The sequence below is a fragment of the Chaetomium fimeti genome, assembly GCF_033439085.1.
Source record: "Chaetomium fimeti strain CBS 168.71 chromosome Unknown B0H64scaffold_2, whole genome shotgun sequence".
NCBI classification, from domain to species: Eukaryota; Fungi; Ascomycota; class Sordariomycetes; order Sordariales; family Chaetomiaceae; genus Chaetomium; species Chaetomium fimeti.
In genome coordinates this window covers 3,323,834-3,343,251 of record NW_026944330.1, presented here as the reverse complement: position 1 = coordinate 3,343,251, position 19,418 = coordinate 3,323,834, and the positions used below count along the sequence as shown (strand labels likewise).

The following is a 19,418-nucleotide window of genomic DNA, read 5'->3' as shown; positions in this document are numbered from 1 at the left end:
CGAGGGCGCGGGACGTCAGAATAAGCTAACGATTATCCACCCATCCGATTCCACGGGCTCACAGCTAGGCTGGATCGAGTCTAGTGGACGGCCATCGGCGATCTAGGCCAATCATACTCACCAGACACAAGAAGGAAAAGCTTGTTTGTGACTTGGCATGCTTGTTTCCTCCTTCCATTCGCGGTTATATCTTGAGTCCCGAGTCTTCTCCGATCGCTACGGACAGGGATGGGGCAGGAACCGGGGGGAACCGCCTGAGCTGAACAAGCTGGATGCTGGAGGAGATAAAGTGATAAGTTAGCTGGGTTGCATGATGTGATGTTACTCTGTTAGAGAGTGTTATACTATCCCCGGGTAGTCTCCGTCCGCCACTGAGCTTCGGGAGCCTGATAAGGGCATGTTAGAATTACCTTGACATAACAACAACTTCGTTGAATCGAGAAGAGGTCAGCCGACTGCCGACTGAGTCATTAATGAGCTCCGACGGCTGATTCGGGGGGGGGGGGGGGGGGTTGAGACGGTGTGAACCGTGTGATGGACGCGGGCGGGGACGCCGCCTTGCCTCGGTGCTAGTGATCGGCTCCTGGGTTGTCCTGGTTCAACAGGGCTCGAGCATCATGGTTACCCTTTTTGTATGTACACCATAACACTGCCGAAAGCGCGAGTTATGCATTGGCTCGTGGGGAGGTGGTCTGAAAGGGAGGATGAGCGTCGGCTAGAGGAGACACAGCCTCACACAGGTGACAGAGGCACATTCTTGGTCAGAACGGGCGAGCAGTTTGCCGTGGTGTCACCAACTGACATCACCGACATGATAGAGGGGAGTACAGATTACGAGATTCCTGTCGTAAAGCCCACCAACGAGCAAGAATCCCGAAGTACGCGGCGGTCAGCCCTGGGGAGTCGAGCTGAATGGGGTGCGGTTGCCCCGCTTCCGGCACCGACCATAGCATTGTAGATCCTGACGACGATCGACTATGTCTAGGTCGGTGTCACTGACCGGTGCAATGTTGCCGTTGCCCTCAGGTTATCCGCGCGTTGGTGGTCGCCTTAGCAGCCCAGGCTGTCTCCCCCCCAAAAGGCATAAATTCTATGCCTGTCCCCCACAAGCCCAGTTCCCCTCTGTGCCATGTTCCCCCCAAAGCAAAATCAACTTCGAACTTAGCCCATCATCTATTCCGTACCCTCCAACATGAAGGCCCCCATCCTCTGGACCCTCGCCGCTCTGGCGGTGTCGGCGAACGCCTTATGTGACGGCACACCCGACGATAGCTGGAGGCACAAGGGCTCTTGCAACGTCTCCGGCGAGCCTCCTTGTAACGAGCGTTGCAAGGCTGATGGATGGCGCTGCGGGGGCTGCGGTGGCTTCCTCTACGCCGACTGCTGGTGCTGCGATAACGATTGTGACGGTAAGGCTCTCTACCTAGTCTGGTCCGGTCTGAAATCTAGTTTGATTGTTTCGGTGCTGACCGGCTCTGAATTAGCCAAACACTGATGGGAGACGATAACTTCGGCTTAGCACTCGTTGGCTGAAAGAAATATAAACATATTCAGTTCGGACTTGGGCAGTCAGATTGGAGAGTAGGAACACAAGAGCACTCATGGGGTGGTTGACTCTAAGTCCACATGTAGTTCAGAGAATGTTTCCATTCTAGTTGACGCTCCTTCTTTCTCCTTCTGCTGTCATTCGATCACCTTTTAACGGCCCCGCCACCCCTTCATTCTTGGGCTATATACTAAATAGATATAGGTGTCTTCCCATGGCACCAAGCCGGGCCAGCCTAGCAAACACATTCTTTTGCTAAATTCTGATTACGTCCAATAGTAACCAATCCTTATCGGCATGATAAACAAAAGTAATTATATGTCTTTGTGTTATAAACTTATGAGTAGTTACGTCCTACTCCTCCTGCACGCCTGATGGTGACGCAGGCTGACATGAGTCCGAGAGGCAAAATCCGAGAGGGAAAATCAACTTGAAGTGGTGTTCGGGTGGTCGCGGCTCACACCCTCGACTACCTACCCATACTCATATGCAGAGTCAATATCGACCGGTTCACGATGTCCAGGAGTATCAACCCCACAAATAACATACGCGCGTCTCATTCCAACTACCAAATCTCCCAGAAATATCACGGGGTATACGTCATAAAATCGACGCCAACATTCCTCTAATCCGCTACACGCCGGTCGTGATGATAGCCGTGCGCCAAACAATGCCGTCCTGAAAACCAAAGTCATACATCGGTACCATTATAATCCCCCCCCCAAGCTGCCGCGCAAAACCCACATCACACTTACTCATACCGTCTTGACACCGAAGTCACACCTTCGTCTTCGCAAACGCCTCATTCGCCAGCCTCACCCCAGAATCATGCGTAGCCCGGGCCTCGGCCAGCGCGCCCTGCATCTCAAACGACTGGGCGAGCATGCCGTCGGCGACGCTCATCCACAGGACGTTGCCGCTCTTGCGCGCCTGCGCCGACCCGGCCCGGGCGCTCTTGAGCGCCTGCTCGCCGACGACGTTCTCAAACAGCCGCGCGCGCATGATGTTGAGGGCGATGGCCAGGTACTGCGTGTTGCAGGTCTGCTGGGCGCCGCTGAGCGACTGCTGGATGTGCCGCTTGATCTGGTTGATGGACAGCGGCGGGTTCATGCGGACCGATGACAGGGCGAGGTTGTAGACGGTGCGGATCTCCTGGTCCGGGTTGTCCTCGCAGATCGGCCGCAGCAGGTCGACGAGCTCGGCCATTTCGGCGTCGTCCGTCTGGGCTGGTTCTTGCATGATCCAGAGCCGGTTGAGGGCGGCTAGGATGGAAAGTTCCGTCGTGATGCGGCCGCCGGTGGCCTTTGGCGCGCCGCTCCAGTCCATTTCGAATTTCTTATCTTTCCAGATCTCTGTGGCTTTTTCGAGGGCCGCTGTGCCTTGGTGGAGGGCGCCTTCGAGATACAGGGTCAAGACACTCAAGAACTCCGACTGAGGTCCGTTCTGTTTAACGGTGTCTAGGCACGTTTTAACCTTTGCCCAGTCGGACAGGGTCGACGCCTGCAGCCCGGTAAGAATGTGTGCGTAGCTGGAGAGCTCCCTCGCCCACTCCGCCTGCTTTAGCGCTTCTGGTAGGCTTTGTGATGATGGTACAGGCTTGTTTTCTGTGGCTACGTTAGATAAAGCGTATGAAAAGGACAGATCTAATATCACCTTCCAATAACCTTACTGCTTCTCCCCACATGCTTGAGCTGCGGCCGGGCGTCGAAGCCTTGTAGTGTGCCACAATGCCGTTGAACACATACCTGACGTATTGTTAGAAAGTTGCGCCAGGACACGCAGAAAGGGAGCTTACGCTAGTGCCCAAGCTTCTTGTTTCCCCAGCGTTGATATTACCAGATAGTCGACACGATCATCGCCAGGACGCAGAACTGCCCTTGTATCAGCGCTGACTATTTGCTGCGCATTCGGCATCCGGTTAACGGGCAGCATCATCTCGCCCGACTGCGAAGGCCAGTCTTGTGACTGCTTCAATTCCTCTAGTCTCCTCTGGAGAGCACTGAGCTTCTGTGCTGATATCTGATGTGTTTTCTGGTGGAGGCTACACGACAAGTCCAACAGGAGTAATAAGACATCGGTTTGGGGGGTGCGAATGGACTCGTCGAGCTGCAACTTGGATACCTGGGCGATGCACATCTGCACACGGGTAGCCCAATCGTCCTTGGTGGTGCTGAGGTGGGCAAGGCCCTCGAGCAGCATGGCCATAATAAAGATGCCCTTGTCGCTCCGCTGATTCGCAATGCCGGCGATCTTGCGCAGATTTTCGATGGCGTGATTGTCGGCGGCTGTGCCAGACTGGAGGTGGAAGGCGGCTTTAAGGAAGCGGAAGGCATAGATCCAAGGAACATGTTTATAACTAAAATATGTCAGTGGAATTCCGCGGGTATCAAACAGGCAGGCATACGTTGTACAGTCGGCAATGTGGCTGTCGATCGACTTGAAAGCCGCCTTTTGGTTCCGCTGGAACAGCGTCTTCATCAGGAGAAACTGCGAGCTGTACTTGAGATCGAGGAACCGATGCTAAAGAGGCGGGCGACGGTTAGCTGGTGTCTCTGTGTTGGTGAGCGATTTCCCATACCTTCTCACACACCGAAATGCCTCTTGTCAGGGCTGTCTCGGCCTCGGTGATATTGGTGGTCTCCTCAATGAGTATGCTGGTGTAGCGCAGACACAACCTAGCCTCGAGCCGCGGCCATAACTTGTTCGACTTCAGCGCAACGTCCAAACACCCCAACCCTGTGGCCACCAGCTTGTGATGCTCCGCAACTTCGCTCGCGCCCATGGTCTTGGCAACTTGCTGCGCAGCCGAGTTGGCCTTCTCGAAGCAATCCTCCGCCACAGACAAGAGAAGCGGGAGCGTTTCGGCGTGGGTAGAGGCGTGCGGGGTGACGGGAGATTTTGCGATTCCGGCGCTCGAACTTGGCCGCCTCGGGTCGCGCGCAAGGAGCTTCGGGGTTCCGCGTGATGGTGGCCGTTTCTCTTCCAGTTTTGGGCTCGCCTTTACAGGCATCGGTTTCGGTGGTTTTGGCTGGACTGCGCGGGGCAATTGGGGGCTCATCATGGACGCGGTATGTGGTTGCGACGCGGGGAAGGCATTGCTGGGTGGCCTTGGTGCGGGCGGGTGTTGGAGATAGGACGGATTGACGAACTGCATGGGCGCTGATATGGGCGTGGAAACGGGGACGGGTTGAGGGAGCGGCGCGGCTTGGGAAGCGGGAGAGAGAGCGGGAGAGAGAGCGAGAGTGGGTTGGTGGTGGTGGAAGGCGCCATTGTAGTTTGGATACTGCTGGTGCTGCGCATTGCCGGGATAGAACTGCGCGGGCTGCTGCTGCTGTTGCTGCTGCTGCTGGGCGTATGGGGAATGAACATATTGCACGTGTTGGTGCTGCTGTTGGTGTTGGTGTTGGTGTTGGTGTTGGCGTTGATGTTGATGTTGGTACTGCTGGTTCCCGTTGGGATATGGATTCGCGAACTGCGGATGTGGTAACCGTGGTGGGGGTGCCTGCGGGCCAGAATGCAGCGGCGGGAGGTGTTGGTGTTGCTGGTGCTGTAATTGCTGCGCTTGCGGGTGCACTTGCTGGAATTGGTGTTGTTGCTGCTGCTGGCCCTGGCTGCCGTATGCCTCGCCGGGAGGCATCCTGTCGGAGGGCCGAGTGATATCCCGTATCTGTCGAAAACAGCCCAGTCGCGAGTGAGATGAAAGGCATGGAATAAATCCCGGCGAGGATTTTCGCGGGTTAATTATTAGGTTATCACGTTGGCACGCGCCGCAGCGGCACAATCAGCCTGCATGCAGCCTGGGGAAAGCGCCATGCTGCTTGAGCCCACCCATTGTCGCTCCCTGGACCCTTCTGGATAGGTAGATTTGGTCTGTGCGCCAGCCAAGCCACAGGCCCCTGGTCCTCGTTCAACGGACTCGGGCGGCTGGTTCAAAACCGCCGGTCGGCGGACCGGCGTTGGCGCCACCGATGGAAGTGAAGTGCTCCACATGCTCCGATGCCTCGGCAGGCGCAACTTCCTAATTGATCAATCAGGAAGGATGAACTTCTTATTCTAGAACTTTTTTACCCTTTTCTTTCGTTCTACACAGCATTTACGATTGCACATGTCTCAGATGTTCGGGGCCGTTGCATCTTCACGCCCTTCGTTTGCGTTGCTTCTTGAGCCACATCGCCTCTCTTTTACTCTTTTTGTCTACATTTGTTTTGTTGACATTCAGACCTCTTTCTCGTGGATCCTTTAAGCTTCTGGTTTGCACAAAAACAGCAATAAAGAGAACGACTCCACCGCCGCCGCCTTGGCTCGCACTGGCGTTAGTTATCACCAATTGAACTTGAAATCCGGTCCATCCGCCTGCCGGGTTTCGAAGCAAGCCATAAATATCTTCCCGCCCCTCTGTATCTTCCTTACATCGGGAACACCTCGCCAACACCACCTCACCAACACCCTGTCTCCTCTTGCTGCCTTTCGGGCCAGCAGCCGACTGCTCAGCGCCATGGACTGGTTTGGCCGTGCGAAGATCGCTTTCACCCACTCGTCTTCGCCGTTGGCCCTGCAGAGGAAAGATGGCACTGCTACGGACTTGCTGAAGGTGTGCGAAGCTAGCACGTCTCCCTGTCAGCTCAACCCCCTGCTCTTCAACGGCCACCTTCAGACCATGTGGACTGCCGTTAAGGAGCACGGCCCTCCGATCTACTACCGGAGGAGGATATTCGACGCCGACCACAAGACCTACACCGGCACTTTCACGGTTGACTTTGCGGTAGACCCTCACTCGGATGTGGAAGAAGCGCTGCCGCCGAGGACTGCCTTCTTTTCCGAAGATGACTTCGCCAACATCGGCTCCGACGATAGCAGGCCCATGCTGATCGTGCTTCACGGCCTCTCTGGCGGCTCCCACGAGATTTACCTCCGGCATGCCATTGCGCCTTTGGTCATGAATGGCGGGAATTGGGATGTCTGTGTCGTGAACTCCCGCGGGTGCGCCAACAGCAAGGTGACGAGCGGCGTCCTCTTCAACGCAAGGGCTACTTGGGACGTTCGGCAAGTCGTAAAATGGGCAAAACAGACCTTCCCCAACCGGCCGCTATTTGCCCTCGGGTTTTCTCTGGGCGCAAACATCCTAACCAACGTAAGGGAAATAAATGTCTTGAACGGTCATGGGGTCCTGGCTAACGCTTCTTGATAGTATGTGGGCGAGGAAGGAGCGAATTGTCTCCTGAAGGGGGCTATTTCTGTGGCAAATCCGTTTGATTTGGAGATAGCGAATAAGGCTCTCCAACGGACACTGCTGGGGAAGCAGGTGTACTCGCGGGTCATGGGTAGTAAGTTTGCTTCAGAATGCATATTTCGCGTCCAGGCCTCTGACAAATCGACAGCCAACATGAAGAAACTCATCGACAACCACAAGGACGCCGTTCTGAAACTCACAAATCTGGACTACGACCGGATTCAGAACGTAACGTACCTGCACGAGTTTGATCGCGAAGTCCAGTAAGTCCGCCTGCCGGATACACCGAAGACAACCACTAACAGATCCATTCAGGACCGTAACATGGGGCTACCCCACCGAGAATGCTTACTACCGTGACGCATCATCCTCGGACGCGGTTCTCGGTATCAGAATCCCGTTTCTTGCCATTTCCGCCTTGGACGACCCGGTAACTACCCCCTGCTCGGATTTGGGGTTTCACCTCGTTAACACCCTGACCACAGATCGCTGTATACGATGCCATCCCCTTCCAGGAGTTCACACAGAACCCATACACGGTGCTTCTTACCACCTCCCTCGGCGGGCACATCTCGTGGTTCGAGATTGGCGGCGGAAGATGGCATGCTAAGCCGGTATGTGCTGCTGTTCCATTTAATTGTACACCCTCGCTGACTCGAATAGATTTGCGACTTCCTGAACCACATGGTCACTGAGATCGACCTTGACGCCATCAAGCCCGACGCCAATGGAGCACAAGTTGAAACCCAGTTTGTCACTGAGTTCGACCCGGTTAGGCGGAAGTTGCAAGTTATTAACAACTGAAGATCAGAAAATGGAGGTATCTTGTGCAATGTAGCGCTGGTGTTTCGGGATAGACTTGGTTAGGATCTCATAGAATAGCATGTAGACTTTTGTAACGATCGGAATTTACACGTGCACTACCACAACAGACCACCCGGAAAGTGAACGATGAATTAGATATGCACACGGAGTAATACACTTCCATGTTGGCTGTACAGCACAGCATGTTCAGCGTCACAACCGCTCAGTTGGTATCTCAACCCGAACCTCCAATCCCAATTTTCCCCTCTTGAATACCAACAACGCCAAAACGCCCGCCATGCAGGTAGATAGATAGATGGATGAACAACCCAACCAAGAAAAACAACACCCCACCACCACCACCACAACAACAACCACTTCACTCCGCCGCGAAAGAAACCCTCTTCTTCTTCGCCTTCGCCGCCTTGGTCCCCGTCGCAGCAACAGCCTTGATATTCTCAACCTCGTCATCCGCGCCGCCCGGACCGCCCTTGGTGGTGGTAGTGGCGCGCTTGCGCTTGCGCCGCAGCGACTCCTTGGTGTCCTCCAGCTTGGCGCTGCGCTCGGCCTCCTTCTTGTCGGCCTCGGCCCGCCGCGCCTCGCGGATCTCCTCCATCTGCCGCGCCCGCATCATCTTGGACTCGATCTGCCCGTCTTTGTCGGCCTGGACGAGCGCGAGGATGGTCGTCATGCTTTCCTGCGGGGTGGGGGTGGGTGGTTAGGGGGGGGTGGTTGGGTGAGAAGGGGAGGGAAAGGGGGGAGACGAACCTTGTCGTCGACAAAGACTTTGCCCTTTTTCTTTCCCTTCGGCTTGGTCACGCCCACGGGGGTGATCATGTTAAGCTCTGGGATGCCCAATTCCTTCTCCGTGTAGACGCGCTGCTTCTTCTTCTTGTTCTTGTCGAGTCCCGCTAGGTTGGGCCGGCCCTTGATCTGTGTTGCTGGGACTTTTGCTTTGGGTCCGGATTTGCCTTTGGAGATGCCGCCGCCGTCGGAAGATTTCCTCGGGCCCTTGCCGCCAGACGATCCGCCACCCTTGGGGGCGGCATGCTTGTTTTTTACTGTGCGTGTGGGCGCCATTGATGCGATTGATGGATGGCAATGGCGGGTAGCTACCTGGTGGTCGTTGTCCGGCGCTGCCTCCAAGCGCAAAGCTTCAAAAATTTCGGGGCGGCTTCCTTATCGTGTTTGTTATCGGCCGGCAGTGGTGGGCTGTCAGGGGTCTTTTGGCGGATCTCCTGCGTTCGGCAGGCAATGGAACTTGTTAGCGCGGGGTTGCGGGTTGCTTGAGACTTGCCCCCCCCCCCCCCCGCCGATCGCGGTGGTGAAGCTTAAAATTTCCAAGGGAAAGAAAGTCAAGATTTGGAGAATTGGTCTCTCACGGGCTGTTGTGAAAGTCTACTTGCTATTTTCGGACAGAGTCATACAGTAAATACACAGAATGAGCTCCTCACAACTCGCACCCCGGTGGGCCGCCTTTGCGCGCGACACCAACGAGACCAAGATTCAGATTGCGCTCAACCTCGACGGCGGCGCATTCCCGCCAGATACGGACGCCCGTCTGCAAGTAGGCGGCGCCGACGACCACGCCGCTCAGGCAAGCAAGTCACAAACCATCAGCGTCAACACGGGCATTGGCTTCCTTGACCACATGCTGCACGCCCTGGCCAAGCATGCGGGCTGGAGTCTGGCGCTCGCCTGCAAGGGTGATCTGCACAGTCAGTTCACCAACCGCAACCGCCTTAATATTCTATATTGACCATCGCACAGTCGACGATCACCACACCGCCGAAGACGTGTGCATCTCGCTCGGGTACGCCTTCGCGCGGGCGCTGGGCACGCCGACGGGGCTGGCGCGGTTCGGGTACGCGTACGCGCCGCTGGACGAGGCGCTCAGCCGGGCGGTGGTGGACCTGTCGAACCGGCCCTTCTGCGTCGCGGACCTGGGCCTCAAGCGCGAGAAGATCGGCGACCTCAGCACCGAGATGATCCCGCACTGCCTGCAGAGCTTCGCCGGCGCCGCCCGCATCACCCTGCACGTCGACTGCCTGCGCGGCGACAACGACCATCACCGCGCCGAGAGCGCCTTCAAGGCCCTTGCCGTTGCCGTTCGGCAGGCGACGAGCCGCGTTGCCGGGCGGGAGGGGGAGGTGCCGAGTACGAAGGGGACTTTGAGTGTATAAGGGTAGGGTTTGGATGGTTTTGTTGAAGATCAGGGTGAACTACGGGGTAGTACTATCAGGATCTGTTTAGACTTCAGAACCATAGTTCAAGCGATGCTGAAATTATTGAGGGGGCGGTCGACATGTAGAGTCTTTTGAGCATGAGAGCGAAACAAAGAATAGAGAGAAATATCAAATACATTTATTAGCTCACTGGCATGTCTTGTTGCTCCAACCTAGATGCATACTGTGGGATCTGACGGCACGGACCCTGATCATAAACCAGTGGTTTGAAAGTATAAGAGAAGGCCACGCAAGAAGGTCGCGCAGTCTTGAATCTCAAAGACCAGGAGACCCAGGACGAACCCAGCCCTTTGAAGGCATTTCGCAACACCCCAACATATCACAAAGGGCCTAGTGGCGCAACGGCAGCGCGTTCGACTCCAGCTTGCAGTTAGCAATCGAAAGGTTATCCGTTCAAATCGGGTCTGGGTCATCCACATTCCAATTCCTCTTCTCGGAAGAGGGAACTCCTTTTTACTATTTTGGTGTTGCGGGTTCGGAAATATTTCCCCACCCGGGACAGTCCCATGTGACCCCACCCAGAGACAACCCCAACCCTTCCGCGCGCTCTGTTTTTCCTGACCTGACACAACTCTTTAAGCAATGTATATAATCAAGAACACATTCTGAGCGAGGAAGGGTTGGCTATGTGGTACGATCCCGGGGAACTTGTTATGTCGCTCTGAAGAGCGCGCCTTTGTGTCTTCTGTGTACCGTCGAGGCAGAGACATATGTTTTTTTTCTTGGGGCCGAGATGCCCTTGGGGTTGCCTCGACTTCGTAATCTGCACGTACTACGTACGCAGCTAACACAAATTGGGACCGGTGTGTTCAAAGTTGAAGTTATGTCGGTACAACAGCATGAAATACACCCAACTCAGCAACGGGTTCTCTATACCTATGTAAATGTATTACACATACATTGGCGCTCCGCCGTGGGTGGTCGTTTTCATCTGAATCCGCGGCCCCACAGTAAATAGCATGACCTCACGCTCCTTACCTGACCCAAACGGACTCGGCTCTCATGGAACTCACCATCCCCAGCTCAAAGGTGGCCCACGATAGAACCTCTGACGCATTCCATAGGTGCGCAAACATGAATTGGGGTTGACCAATTCTCCCCATTACATCCGCCATCTGTGCATCTGCCGATCAAGTCCTGAGATTGAGCTCAAACCCGGCTCTCGGCAGAAAACACCGAATCCCGAGCAGCAACGGAAGCGGAAGCTCGGAGAGCTTACAGCCACGGAGCACCACCACAGGGGCGCTGTCACCTGGCAAACCATCCGTGAGATAACACCACGCACGAGAGGACTGCTCCCGGTCAAAGACGGGAGACAAAACGAAACCAACCCGAGCTTGTGATTCTCACGCGACCACATCCCATTCCCGGAACCCCGCACAGCCAGCCTTCTCTCCTTCTCAATAAAACGATAAAAGGGGAGACGGAAAACACAATGCGCTCCGCCAACGAAACCAAGCACGAGGAGGCGAACGACGCCTCGTGGGAAGCCTCCCGCGGCGCCGTCGCCGGAGCCTTCAAGTGGGGCCTTGCGTCTGCTCTCCTCGGCGGCATCGGGTACGCCGTGTCGCCTGTATATCGGGGGCTGACGATTCAGTTCAAGGTGTAGGTTACATCCTTTCTTTCTTCATCCAAGTCTTCCATCCTTTTGTTTTCTTTTTCTATTTATTCATCTTCTTTCTTTCTTCTCTTCTCTACTTTCTGGGTGGCACGACAGCAGTTGAGGAAGAGGGGAAGCTGATGATACTGGCAGATATATCCAAATGTCGGGAATGGTGTTGGGGAGCATGATGGAGGCCGATGCGAGGTTACGGCAGTATGAGGCGCGGATGAGAGTGCAAAGGCGGCTGGCGAGGGACCGGGCTTACTGGGACACGTTTGAGAAGGAGTATGGGAAGGATGATGATGAATAAATCCAAGGTTAAGGGTGGAATGGAGAGGATGCCATGTATCATATCGAGCCATTGTATATAACCCCGGTCGAATTCGTGTCTAGCAAATGAAGGCTTTCTTTCATTGGGTATCTTATAGAGATGACGCTAAGAGCACGGAATACTCTTTCGTCTCCTTTGTCACTTCTTCGGCAGCTCAAACTTCTTCGGGTCCATGTTCAGCTTGCATAGCCGCGCGACACAACCGCTCAGCTGCAACAGGGTCTGTACACCTTCCAAGATCTTCATATGCGTGAACCCAATCTCCTTGATAAACTCCAGCTTGGCGTGCTCGCTCAGCGTCGGGATGGTCTTGGTGACCTTGAACATGGTGCTGATGATGTCGTGGCTCGAGTACCCGAGATCCCACAGCTCCCGCAGCGTGTCGAGCGCCGAGTCGATGTTGCCCTCGTAGCACGCCTTGAGCATCGCCTGCACCTTGATCGGGTGCGGCGAGTCCACCACCTTGAACACGTTGTCGCCCGACACGAACCCGAACCCGGCATACGTTGATTGGAGGTTGTTGATGGCCTGCCGCATGTCGCCCTCGGCGCTGAAAACGAGTGCCGCCAGTCCGTCGTCGCTGTACTCGACCTTCTCTGCCTCGATAATCTGCAGGAGCCGCTTGACCACCTGGGCGTCTGTCAACTTGGCGTACCGTAGGATGGCGCAGCGTGATTGGAGCGGTTCGATGATCTTGTTGGACTGGTTGCACGCAAAGGCGAAGCGTGTTGTGTTGGAGTAGATCTCCATGGTTCTCCGGAGAGCCTGCTGTGCGCCCGAGGTCATGCTGTCCGCTTCGTCGAGGATCACGATCTTGTGTCGCCCCTGAGGGAGTGTGACTTTCTTTTGGGCAAAGCCCTTGATTCGTTGTCGGACTACTTCAATACCTGCAGTTTAATTGTTAGCGTCAGCGGTTCGGGGGAAGGGTAGCACGCAGCGCACCTCTCTCATCACTGGCATTCAACTCCAGCACGGCTTCCTTGTACGAGTCGCCTAGTAATTGCCTCGACAGACACAACACGCTTGTCGTCTTGCCGATACCGGGCATGCCCGAGATGATGACGTGCGGCATGTTGCCATCGCGGGCAATGATCTTTAACCGCTCGATTGTCTCTGTGTTACCCACGATGTCGTCGAGAAAGACGGGCCTGTATTTCTCCACCCTACTTCGGCGTTAATAAATTTACCCTTTTTCGTGAGGTCGAAAGTGCACTCACCAGGGCAGCTCGTAGGCGGGACTGCCGTTAGGGTTCGCCGTCGCTGTTGTGTAGGCGGCGGTCGAGGATTCGCCCTTTTCTTCTCCTTTTGCTGGTGGCATTATAACAGGAGTATCGAATGAGGAGGCCGTGGAAATGCGAGTGGTGAGGACTGGTGTGTGGGACTATTGTCGGGTGCCTGAAAGCTGGCTTGGAGTTTTAAGATCGCGACGCGTCCAGGCGCGGTTCTCGATTTAAGTGGTTTTTTAACAGAACCCTAACCCTGGTTTTCACGATCTGAGGACTGGGCGGGATTCTTAAGGATACGAATTGCGTTCGTCTGTGACTCAAGATAGCTTAGTATAAGTCCCGGTTTAGTAGTTGCATCTCTTGTATTCTAAACGACACATCTATAATCACTCTCCTGCTCTTTCTACCTCTAACCCATCACACACCGTTTATGTGCGATAGTCGCCGTTGATGGTGCTGTATGACGATGTTAGTCAAAGGCTGAGATGAAATACTCCTTGCTCACTCACATATACTCGTGGCTGTAGTCACAAGTCCAGTACGTCGCCTCCTTGTCACCCTGCCCGAGCCGGACTAGGATCTCGAGGTCTTCGAGCTCAAGAATTTCAGCAGCTCTCGCCTACACCACGTTAGTAGGTAGTCGCGCCCAACAATCTTGAAGATGTCTCACCTCGTCAACCTTCTCCGGCTCACCGTTGACCAGAAGCTTCAGTTCGGCCGTGCCATCGGTGGGGATAAACGACACATTGGTCCCCTCGGGGGAGATCTCAGGGACATCATTGATGGGCTGCCCGGGCTCCGAGATAAGCGAGTACCCCGTGGCGCACAGGATACGGCCCCAGTTGGCGTCCTTGCCGTACAGTGCCGTCTTGACGAGCGGCGACCGGGCAATGGTGCTGGCAATCTTCCGCGCCGCCTCCTCGCTGGCCGACTCGGTCACACGGATCGTGACGAACTTGGTGGCGCCCTCGCCGTCGCGCACAACCAGCTGGGCTAGCTCGGCCGCAAAGTTGGACAGCACCGTGCGGAAGGCCTCGTAATCGGGGGTGCCCTCCGCGACCTCCTTGCCGCCCGCGGCACCGTTGGCGAGCAAGGCGACCGTGTCGTTGGTGGACGTGTCACCGTCAATCGTGATGCTGTTGAACGAGCGGTCGACAGCGTGCTTGAGCGCCAAGGGGAGGGCGGCCGAGGCGATAGGCGCGTCCGTAGCGATGACACCTAGGAGCGTGGCCATGTTGGGGTGGATCATCCCCGCGCCTTTGGTCATACCCGCTATCCTGTACTCGACGCCCGGTGACGAGGGGAGAGTGAAGGTGCGCGACATGAGCTTGGGGAAAGTGTCAGTCGTGCAGATGGCCTTGGCCGCTGCCAGCCAGTGCTCGTGAGACCCCCCAAGAGCGCCGTGGGCGGAGGGGACCTTGTTGAGAATCTTGTCGATGGGAAGCCGCTGGCCGATCACACCGGTGCTCATGACGATTGTGCTCTCGTTCTGGCCAAGGCACTTATCGGCTTCCTGAGCCATTTTGGTGGCATCCTCCAAGCCGCCCTTGCCTGTGACTGCATTGGCGCATCCCGAGTTGATGATAACGCTCTGGATCCCCTTGTTATCCCTCTTCTCGAGGAGGTTTCGGCTGAAGGTGACGGGGGCTGCTTGGAACTTGTTCTTGGTGAAGACGGCTGCGGCAGCACAGGGCGCGTCCGAGGTCAACAGAGCCAGGTCCGGCTTAGTCGTGTTGCTTGGCTTGACGCCGACTATGGTACCCGAAGTCCGGAAGCCGAGAGGATAGGTCCCCTTGGTCGGGACATACTTTTTCTTGGCGGCGGGGATGGAGCCGTTGGAGGGGGCAGAGTAGGCCCGGGATGAGGTGCGAGTGAGTTGACGGGCTAATTGAAGCCGGGGCTGCCTCAATTGATGCAGTAAGAAACCATTGCAGCCCGCCATGGCCATCTCCAAAATCTGTCTCTGGAAATTGGTGTTTGGATCGAAAAGTGGTTGAGTCACGACCCGCGGTAGCAAAAAGCACTTGATGAAAAAGATGGAAGTCACCGACGGCTACAGAGGAAGAAATGTGTTAGCGGTACCGGAGCTAGTCCGGGTTTGTTGGAAAAAAAGACACAACGAGGCACCCAAGTCATAGAGGATAGATGTCGACTTTATATGTAATTTATCATTATTCTCATTGACTCATACTTCCATTTCTTCATCGGAGATGGTGCCGATGAAATGAAGATGCGTCGAAAGTTTTCGAGGTGGAAGATCTTACGGTATGAGCCACAGTGACACCTTGGGTTGCTCACTGGTGGAGTGTGGCTACGTCCGGGACTTTTGCGCCGAGCCGGCCGTGTGGCTCGAGCCCCGTTTGCTCCACCAACCAACCTCCATAAAAACATTTCTGTTTGCTGCAAATTTCTCCTTCCTTCCATCTTCTGACCAAGCTCCAAAAAGACACGAATCACCATCGGTGTCTCGTGGGAGCCGCGTTTCATTGTCCCGGCCGCCTGGGCCTTCCCACTGCACCTTTCCCCCAACCTTCCCTGCCATGCCTTCTTGAGTTACGCGTTCTGAACTTGGGAGCTTCTCGCGAAAAATCGAGACACCAAAACCAAAACGAAAATTCTTCCCCAGCCCTGCCATTCACCACACCACCACAAACATGTCGTCGGAAATCATGGACGCCTACTGGGCGGCGCCACCAATGGCCCGCACGCTAGCGACCGCGATTGTCGTCATGTCGATCCCGGTGCACTTCCAGATGGTGTCGTACGTGTGGTTCTACTTCACCGAGGATAGGCTCTTGCGCTTCCCGCCTGAGATATGGCGTCTCGCTACGTGCTTCTTCCTCAGCGGTCCGAAGCTCGGCATCATCATGGACCCCTACTTCGGTATGGGCGCTCCGGCAGATCTCCCAGCGACGAGTGTTGTCTGACTTTGCGAACAGCCTACCAGTACCTGAAGCAGCTGGAGATCGCGAACTCCAAATTCCCCAGGAAGGAGGACGTCCTCTGGTATTTGATGACCGTCGGCAGCTTCATCATAGTAGGTCCATCTCCTTTTTCTCTTTCTTCTCTTTTAGCTCAGCACACCTCGTATATCTGCCCGCATGGTGCTCTTTTTCTCAACCATTGCGGTTCCTGGAAACGAGGAAGATTACCCCCGTATGTCGACCGGCCCGTCATTCGCATAATATCAAAGGGTCGGTCGGGGTGCGGGAATGGTGGGATGTCTTATGGATGACTCGGGTGACGCTCTCCGTTCTCCCGGGTGGTTATTTAGCTCCCTACATTATAACGTCCAAACCTGGGGGCTGTCTCTATGTAGATTCCTGCCTCGGCAGTTAATTACGCGAGGGCTAACAGCGGACGCAGCTGCTCAACCGAGTTTTCCTGGGAGGCGGCTTCTTCCTCGATGGACTTCTCATGGCCTTGGCCTACACGGCTAGCCAGGACCAGCGCGGTGCACAAACGAACTTTTTCTTCTTCACCGTGCCGGCACAGACGGTCCCGTATTGCATGCTCCTGGCGTCGCTGCTTATGAACCCGATGGCGATTCCCCTCCAGATCACAGGCATCGTAGCGGCCCATCTCCACGACTTCCTCTTCCGCCTGTGGCCGGAGTTTGGAGGCGGTAGAAATATCTTGTCGACGCCCAACTTCGTCTCGTACTTGGTTAGGACTCCCAGAGTCATGCAGCGCGACTACGGCACGGCCATCCGCCAGGCCCCCGCCGCGGCCTCGGGCAGCAGCACGGGGGCCTCGACGGGCTCGGTGCTCCCCGACTCGTGGAAGACGAGGGGCAGCGGACAACGCCTGGGCGGCAACTGAAAGGAGACTGCAGGCTCGTGTATAACAGAATGTAATCACATGTTAATATTACCACGCATGGATTTGCCACTCTCGAGTCCCAATGTGTTTGTGTGTGTTGAAGCCTATTTTGGCTTGGGAGGCCGACAATCCCGCCAGATGATTTACACCCGCGAGTGTTCCTAATTTGTATCAGGTAACTATATCCATGAGCCAATCCAGTAGCACCTCTTGAACTCCAGAGCAGAAGCCAGCTCACAACCGTGAAGCCCATGGGGACCCTGAACCCAAAGAAGCAGCAAACACAAAAAAAACGCCAAACACCGCCGTCCAGATCCGATCCGAAGCCAGGCCATCCCAAACCCCATACCCCCGGCCGATAACTAGGGTATCCCCAAGTAACCCAAAAAAGAGTGTGCGCAACAACAACAACTAACCTAACACCAAAACACACACACGCCCGTACAAAATCACCAAATATCACTCCCCCTCCCAATCTCAATCTCAGCATAGTGCCGATTCCCCGCGAAACCCCCACTATTCCGATCCGACCGCTTCCGCCCGTGTTTCTTCCCCTTCCCCTTCCCCTCCCCCTCTCCCTTCCCACCACCACCACCACCACCACTCCCACTCCCCTGGCCCCCTCCGTCCTGCCCGTCCCTGTTCCCCGACATTGCACGGCTGCGGAACGTCCGCCGGCTGTCGCTCTGCGACTGCGACTGTGAGTAGCCTGGCTCGTCGTACCCGTCTTCGCCGCCCCACAGGTCGTCCGCGTCGTCATCGTTCTTGTTGCTGCGGCCCCAGCGCGAGTAAGAGCGTGATTGCTGCTGCTGGTGTGGCTGGTGTTGTGGTGCGGGTGCCGGTGGTGGGTGTACCAGGTGGGGGAAGGCGAGCGGGCCCGAGATGGTGGTGGCTTCTTTGCCGGAGATGGGCTTGTCGGTCTTGCTGCGCTTGGGGGCCGTGCCGTCGGCGAGGTTGAGGCGCGGGGGGAGGTAGGCGCGGGGTTTGCGGTTTGCTTGGGGTTGGGGTTGGGGGGGTGGTTGTGGTTGTGGTTGTGATTGGGGGTGGAGGGGTTGTTGGCTGGCGTCGGTGGAGGAGGCGGAGTGTGGGGGGGAGGTGAAGGGGGGGAGTGTGAGGCTGGGTGGGGAGGGTTGGCGGCTCCTGTTTCCGCGGGGTGCGGGTTGGATGGGGAGGCCGAGGGAGGAGTCGGATTCTGTGTGGTGGTGGTGGTTGTTGTTGATGCTGCCGTGAGTTTGGGAGGTGGTGGTGGAGGGTGTTCTGGAGTTGGTGGCGATGGCGGCCCCCATGTAGGCCTGGATCATAGCATCGGGCGGTTGGGTCTTTGGGTGAGAGCCACCGGATGGGAATGGGGGGCTTGGGAAAGGTGGTGGTGACGCCGTGGCTATTGAACGGTTGCTGGGGGTTGAGCCCCTGACGAGGGCACGCGGGATGTACGCCGGGTGAGTGGGCATCGCGCTGGCGGTGTCCGGGGCGCTCGACGGAGAGAAGGAGTAGGATGCCTTCTCTGGCGAGTAAGTATAAGATGAGCCCTGATCGCCCTCGTGGTGTTGCGGGTTGTCCATCTTGTAGTCCATGGTGTAAGTAACGGCGGGCATGGCGCCCTGTGGTCCCGTCTCGTCGAAGCTCTCCCCGTCCGAGTTGTCTTCCCGGTCGTACCGCCGTTGTCGCCGCCAGTAGATGACGAAAAGTGCGGCTGCGCCCAAGAACAGCGCACCGGCGCCGCAGGCAATACCGGCGATGGCGCCGGCGGTGAGGTTGCCGCTGCCATCTTCACCTTCCCGGGGGAGGACGAGGGACGCGGTAGGAGCCATCTTGAAAGCACGGGCTCCCCGTCGAAGCTGATCCAGTGGATTTGACTACCCGAGCCCAGCCTGGCTCGGATATCTTGACTTTGATGGTGCCAAGCACCACAGTCGATCGACTAGAGGTCCGAAACTAACGAACATGGGAAATTGGGAAAGAAGATGGGGCCGTTGAACTGAAATAAGAGGGCCAGAGGGCGAAGAGATGGGCAGCCACCCGGCCAGGCCAGGACTAGCTGCCGATGTGTGCGTGCAGCAAGCAGCAAGCAGTTGGTTCCGCTCGCCACCGGGGGTGCGGGCCTCGTTGCACAGTACAGGCCGTGAGAAAGGCAACGGAGCAGGCTGCCAGCCAACTGGCCTGCGAAAACACTGTGCGCGCCTGGTAAAATAAATGATCAGGGGAGGGGGAGGTCAGGAATCCAAAAAGGTGATAGACAACCTATCATCGTATGTACCGTCCGTCGTAAGCCACAGCACGCACCATCTGGTTAGTTAGTTTGACGTGCTCAAAAAACAACCACACTCAACACTCAACCCACTCATCTTTCATCTCGCCCATCCTTCTAAGGAATCATCCCATCATCCCTCTTCAACCCGTCGTCCCCTTCTGCACTCATCCGCACTCACCCGCACTCTCCCGCACCATCCCATCTCAGCTGCGGCTGTTGCCCTCAATCGCTCAATCGCTCAATCGCTGGTCGCACTGGGCCAGCTGCAGAGGCAGCCTTGGGCCCTTCCGAGGACCGTCGGACAGGCCAGAAGGCGGCGCGGGGGCCAAGGGTGTCGCCAATCACATCCCGTACACAGA

General features: G+C 56.2%; 9 protein-coding genes and 1 non-coding gene across 10 annotated transcripts; 6 read left to right on the top strand and 4 right to left on the bottom strand.

The window, feature by feature from the left end:
- Window positions 1–1,142: 1,142 nt before the first annotated feature.
- Window positions 1,143–1,520, top strand: B0H64DRAFT_94402 (uncharacterized protein). Its single transcript, XM_062809001.1, has 2 exons — window positions 1,143–1,409; window positions 1,485–1,520. The coding sequence occupies exons 1-2, from the start codon at window positions 1,193–1,195 to the stop codon at window positions 1,493–1,495; spliced, it is 228 nt and encodes a 75-aa protein (XP_062662720.1). The 5' UTR covers window positions 1,143–1,192; the 3' UTR covers window positions 1,496–1,520.
- Window positions 1,521–2,323: 803 nt separating this feature from the next.
- B0H64DRAFT_439607 (cohesin loading factor-domain-containing protein) lies at window positions 2,324–5,183 on the bottom strand (the record flags this gene model as incomplete). Its single annotated transcript, XM_062806440.1, has 5 exons — window positions 2,324–3,150; window positions 3,200–3,291; window positions 3,342–3,902; window positions 3,951–4,066; window positions 4,125–5,183. The coding sequence occupies 5 exons, from the start codon at window positions 5,181–5,183 to the stop codon at window positions 2,324–2,326; spliced, it is 2,655 nt and encodes an 884-aa protein (XP_062662719.1).
- A 380-nt stretch (window positions 5,184–5,563) lies between these two features.
- Window positions 5,564–7,711, top strand: B0H64DRAFT_336953 (Alpha/Beta hydrolase protein). Its single transcript, XM_062801153.1, has 6 exons — window positions 5,564–6,677; window positions 6,735–6,870; window positions 6,925–7,039; window positions 7,092–7,206; window positions 7,262–7,390; window positions 7,440–7,711. The coding sequence occupies exons 1-6, from the start codon at window positions 6,042–6,044 to the stop codon at window positions 7,578–7,580; spliced, it is 1,272 nt and encodes a 423-aa protein (XP_062662718.1). The 5' UTR covers window positions 5,564–6,041; the 3' UTR covers window positions 7,581–7,711.
- B0H64DRAFT_387700 (60S ribosomal subunit assembly/export protein loc-1) lies at window positions 7,712–8,813 on the bottom strand. Its single transcript, XM_062803222.1, has 2 exons — window positions 8,349–8,813; window positions 7,712–8,277 (listed from the first exon to the last, which is right to left on the bottom strand). Exons 1-2 carry the CDS (start codon window positions 8,658–8,660, stop codon window positions 7,960–7,962), a joined length of 630 nt encoding a protein of 209 aa, XP_062662717.1. The 5' UTR covers window positions 8,661–8,813; the 3' UTR covers window positions 7,712–7,959.
- Window positions 8,814–8,890: 77 nt separating this feature from the next.
- On the top strand, window positions 8,891–10,026 carry B0H64DRAFT_387698 (Imidazoleglycerol-phosphate dehydratase-domain-containing protein). Its single transcript, XM_062803221.1, has 2 exons — window positions 8,891–9,298; window positions 9,351–10,026. The coding sequence occupies exons 1-2, from the start codon at window positions 9,022–9,024 to the stop codon at window positions 9,761–9,763; spliced, it is 690 nt and encodes a 229-aa protein (XP_062662716.1). The 5' UTR covers window positions 8,891–9,021; the 3' UTR covers window positions 9,764–10,026.
- Window positions 10,027–10,153: 127 nt separating this feature from the next.
- Window positions 10,154–10,238, top strand: B0H64DRAFT_t34. The gene has a single exon. It is a non-coding gene; the product is annotated as a tRNA-Trp (tRNA).
- Window positions 10,239–11,023: 785 nt separating this feature from the next.
- Window positions 11,024–11,819, top strand: B0H64DRAFT_94334 (uncharacterized protein). Its single transcript, XM_062809000.1, has 2 exons — window positions 11,024–11,431; window positions 11,580–11,819. Exons 1-2 carry the CDS (start codon window positions 11,262–11,264, stop codon window positions 11,737–11,739), a joined length of 330 nt encoding a protein of 109 aa, XP_062662715.1. The 5' UTR covers window positions 11,024–11,261; the 3' UTR covers window positions 11,740–11,819.
- Window positions 11,820–11,844: 25 nt separating this feature from the next.
- On the bottom strand, window positions 11,845–14,934 carry B0H64DRAFT_422725 (DNA replication factor C-like protein; the record flags this gene model as incomplete). The annotated part of the gene is made up of 5 exons (XM_062805576.1): window positions 11,845–12,647; window positions 12,703–12,923; window positions 13,496–13,605; window positions 13,657–14,870; window positions 14,913–14,934. 5 exons carry the CDS (start codon window positions 14,932–14,934, stop codon window positions 11,899–11,901), a joined length of 2,316 nt encoding a protein of 771 aa, XP_062662714.1. The 3' UTR covers window positions 11,845–11,898.
- A 492-nt stretch (window positions 14,935–15,426) lies between these two features.
- Window positions 15,427–16,877, top strand: B0H64DRAFT_387692 (Der1-like family-domain-containing protein). The gene is made up of 3 exons (XM_062803220.1): window positions 15,427–15,869; window positions 15,926–16,023; window positions 16,353–16,877. The coding sequence occupies exons 1-3, from the start codon at window positions 15,641–15,643 to the stop codon at window positions 16,806–16,808; spliced, it is 783 nt and encodes a 260-aa protein (XP_062662713.1). The 5' UTR covers window positions 15,427–15,640; the 3' UTR covers window positions 16,809–16,877.
- A 380-nt stretch (window positions 16,878–17,257) lies between these two features.
- B0H64DRAFT_355079 (uncharacterized protein) lies at window positions 17,258–19,104 on the bottom strand (the record flags this gene model as incomplete). The annotated part of the gene is made up of 1 exon (XM_062801550.1): window positions 17,258–19,104. Exon 1 carries the CDS (start codon window positions 18,617–18,619, stop codon window positions 17,258–17,260), a length of 1,362 nt encoding a protein of 453 aa, XP_062662712.1. The 5' UTR covers window positions 18,620–19,104.
- Between the last annotated feature and the right edge of the window lie 314 nt (window positions 19,105–19,418).

What these genes read in the sequence shown, in the direction of transcription:
- B0H64DRAFT_94402 (XM_062809001.1), top strand. Translation starts at nt 1,193, where the DNA reads ATGAAGGCCCCCATCCTCTGGACCCTCGCCGCTCTGGCGGTGTCGGCG.
- B0H64DRAFT_336953 (XM_062801153.1), top strand. Translation starts at nt 6,042, where the DNA reads ATGGACTGGTTTGGCCGTGCGAAGATCGCTTTCACCCACTCGTCTTCG. An exon ending in GTACTCGCGGGTCATGGGTA is followed by an intron (nt 6,871 to 6,924) that starts GTAAGTTTGCTT and finishes ACAAATCGACAG; the next exon opens with CCAACATGAAGAAACTCATC. An exon ending in TTTCCGCCTTGGACGACCCG is followed by an intron (nt 7,207 to 7,261) that starts GTAACTACCCCC and finishes CCCTGACCACAG; the next exon opens with ATCGCTGTATACGATGCCAT.
- B0H64DRAFT_387700 (XM_062803222.1), bottom strand. Translation starts at nt 8,660, where the DNA reads ATGGCGCCCACACGCACAGTAAAAAACAAGCATGCCGCCCCCAAGGGT. An exon ending in AAGTCTTTGTCGACGACAAG is followed by an intron (nt 8,278 to 8,348) that starts GTTCGTCTCCCC and finishes CCCACCCCGCAG; the next exon opens with GAAAGCATGACGACCATCCT.
- B0H64DRAFT_387698 (XM_062803221.1), top strand. Translation starts at nt 9,022, where the DNA reads ATGAGCTCCTCACAACTCGCACCCCGGTGGGCCGCCTTTGCGCGCGAC. An exon ending in CTGCAAGGGTGATCTGCACA is followed by an intron (nt 9,299 to 9,350) that starts GTCAGTTCACCA and finishes ACCATCGCACAG; the next exon opens with TCGACGATCACCACACCGCC.
- B0H64DRAFT_94334 (XM_062809000.1), top strand. Translation starts at nt 11,262, where the DNA reads ATGCGCTCCGCCAACGAAACCAAGCACGAGGAGGCGAACGACGCCTCG. An exon ending in CTGACGATTCAGTTCAAGGT is followed by an intron (nt 11,432 to 11,579) that starts GTAGGTTACATC and finishes TGATACTGGCAG; the next exon opens with ATATATCCAAATGTCGGGAA.
- B0H64DRAFT_387692 (XM_062803220.1), top strand. Translation starts at nt 15,641, where the DNA reads ATGTCGTCGGAAATCATGGACGCCTACTGGGCGGCGCCACCAATGGCC. An exon ending in CATCATGGACCCCTACTTCG is followed by an intron (nt 15,870 to 15,925) that starts GTATGGGCGCTC and finishes CTTTGCGAACAG; the next exon opens with CCTACCAGTACCTGAAGCAG. An exon ending in CCGTCGGCAGCTTCATCATA is followed by an intron (nt 16,024 to 16,352) that starts GTAGGTCCATCT and finishes CAGCGGACGCAG; the next exon opens with CTGCTCAACCGAGTTTTCCT.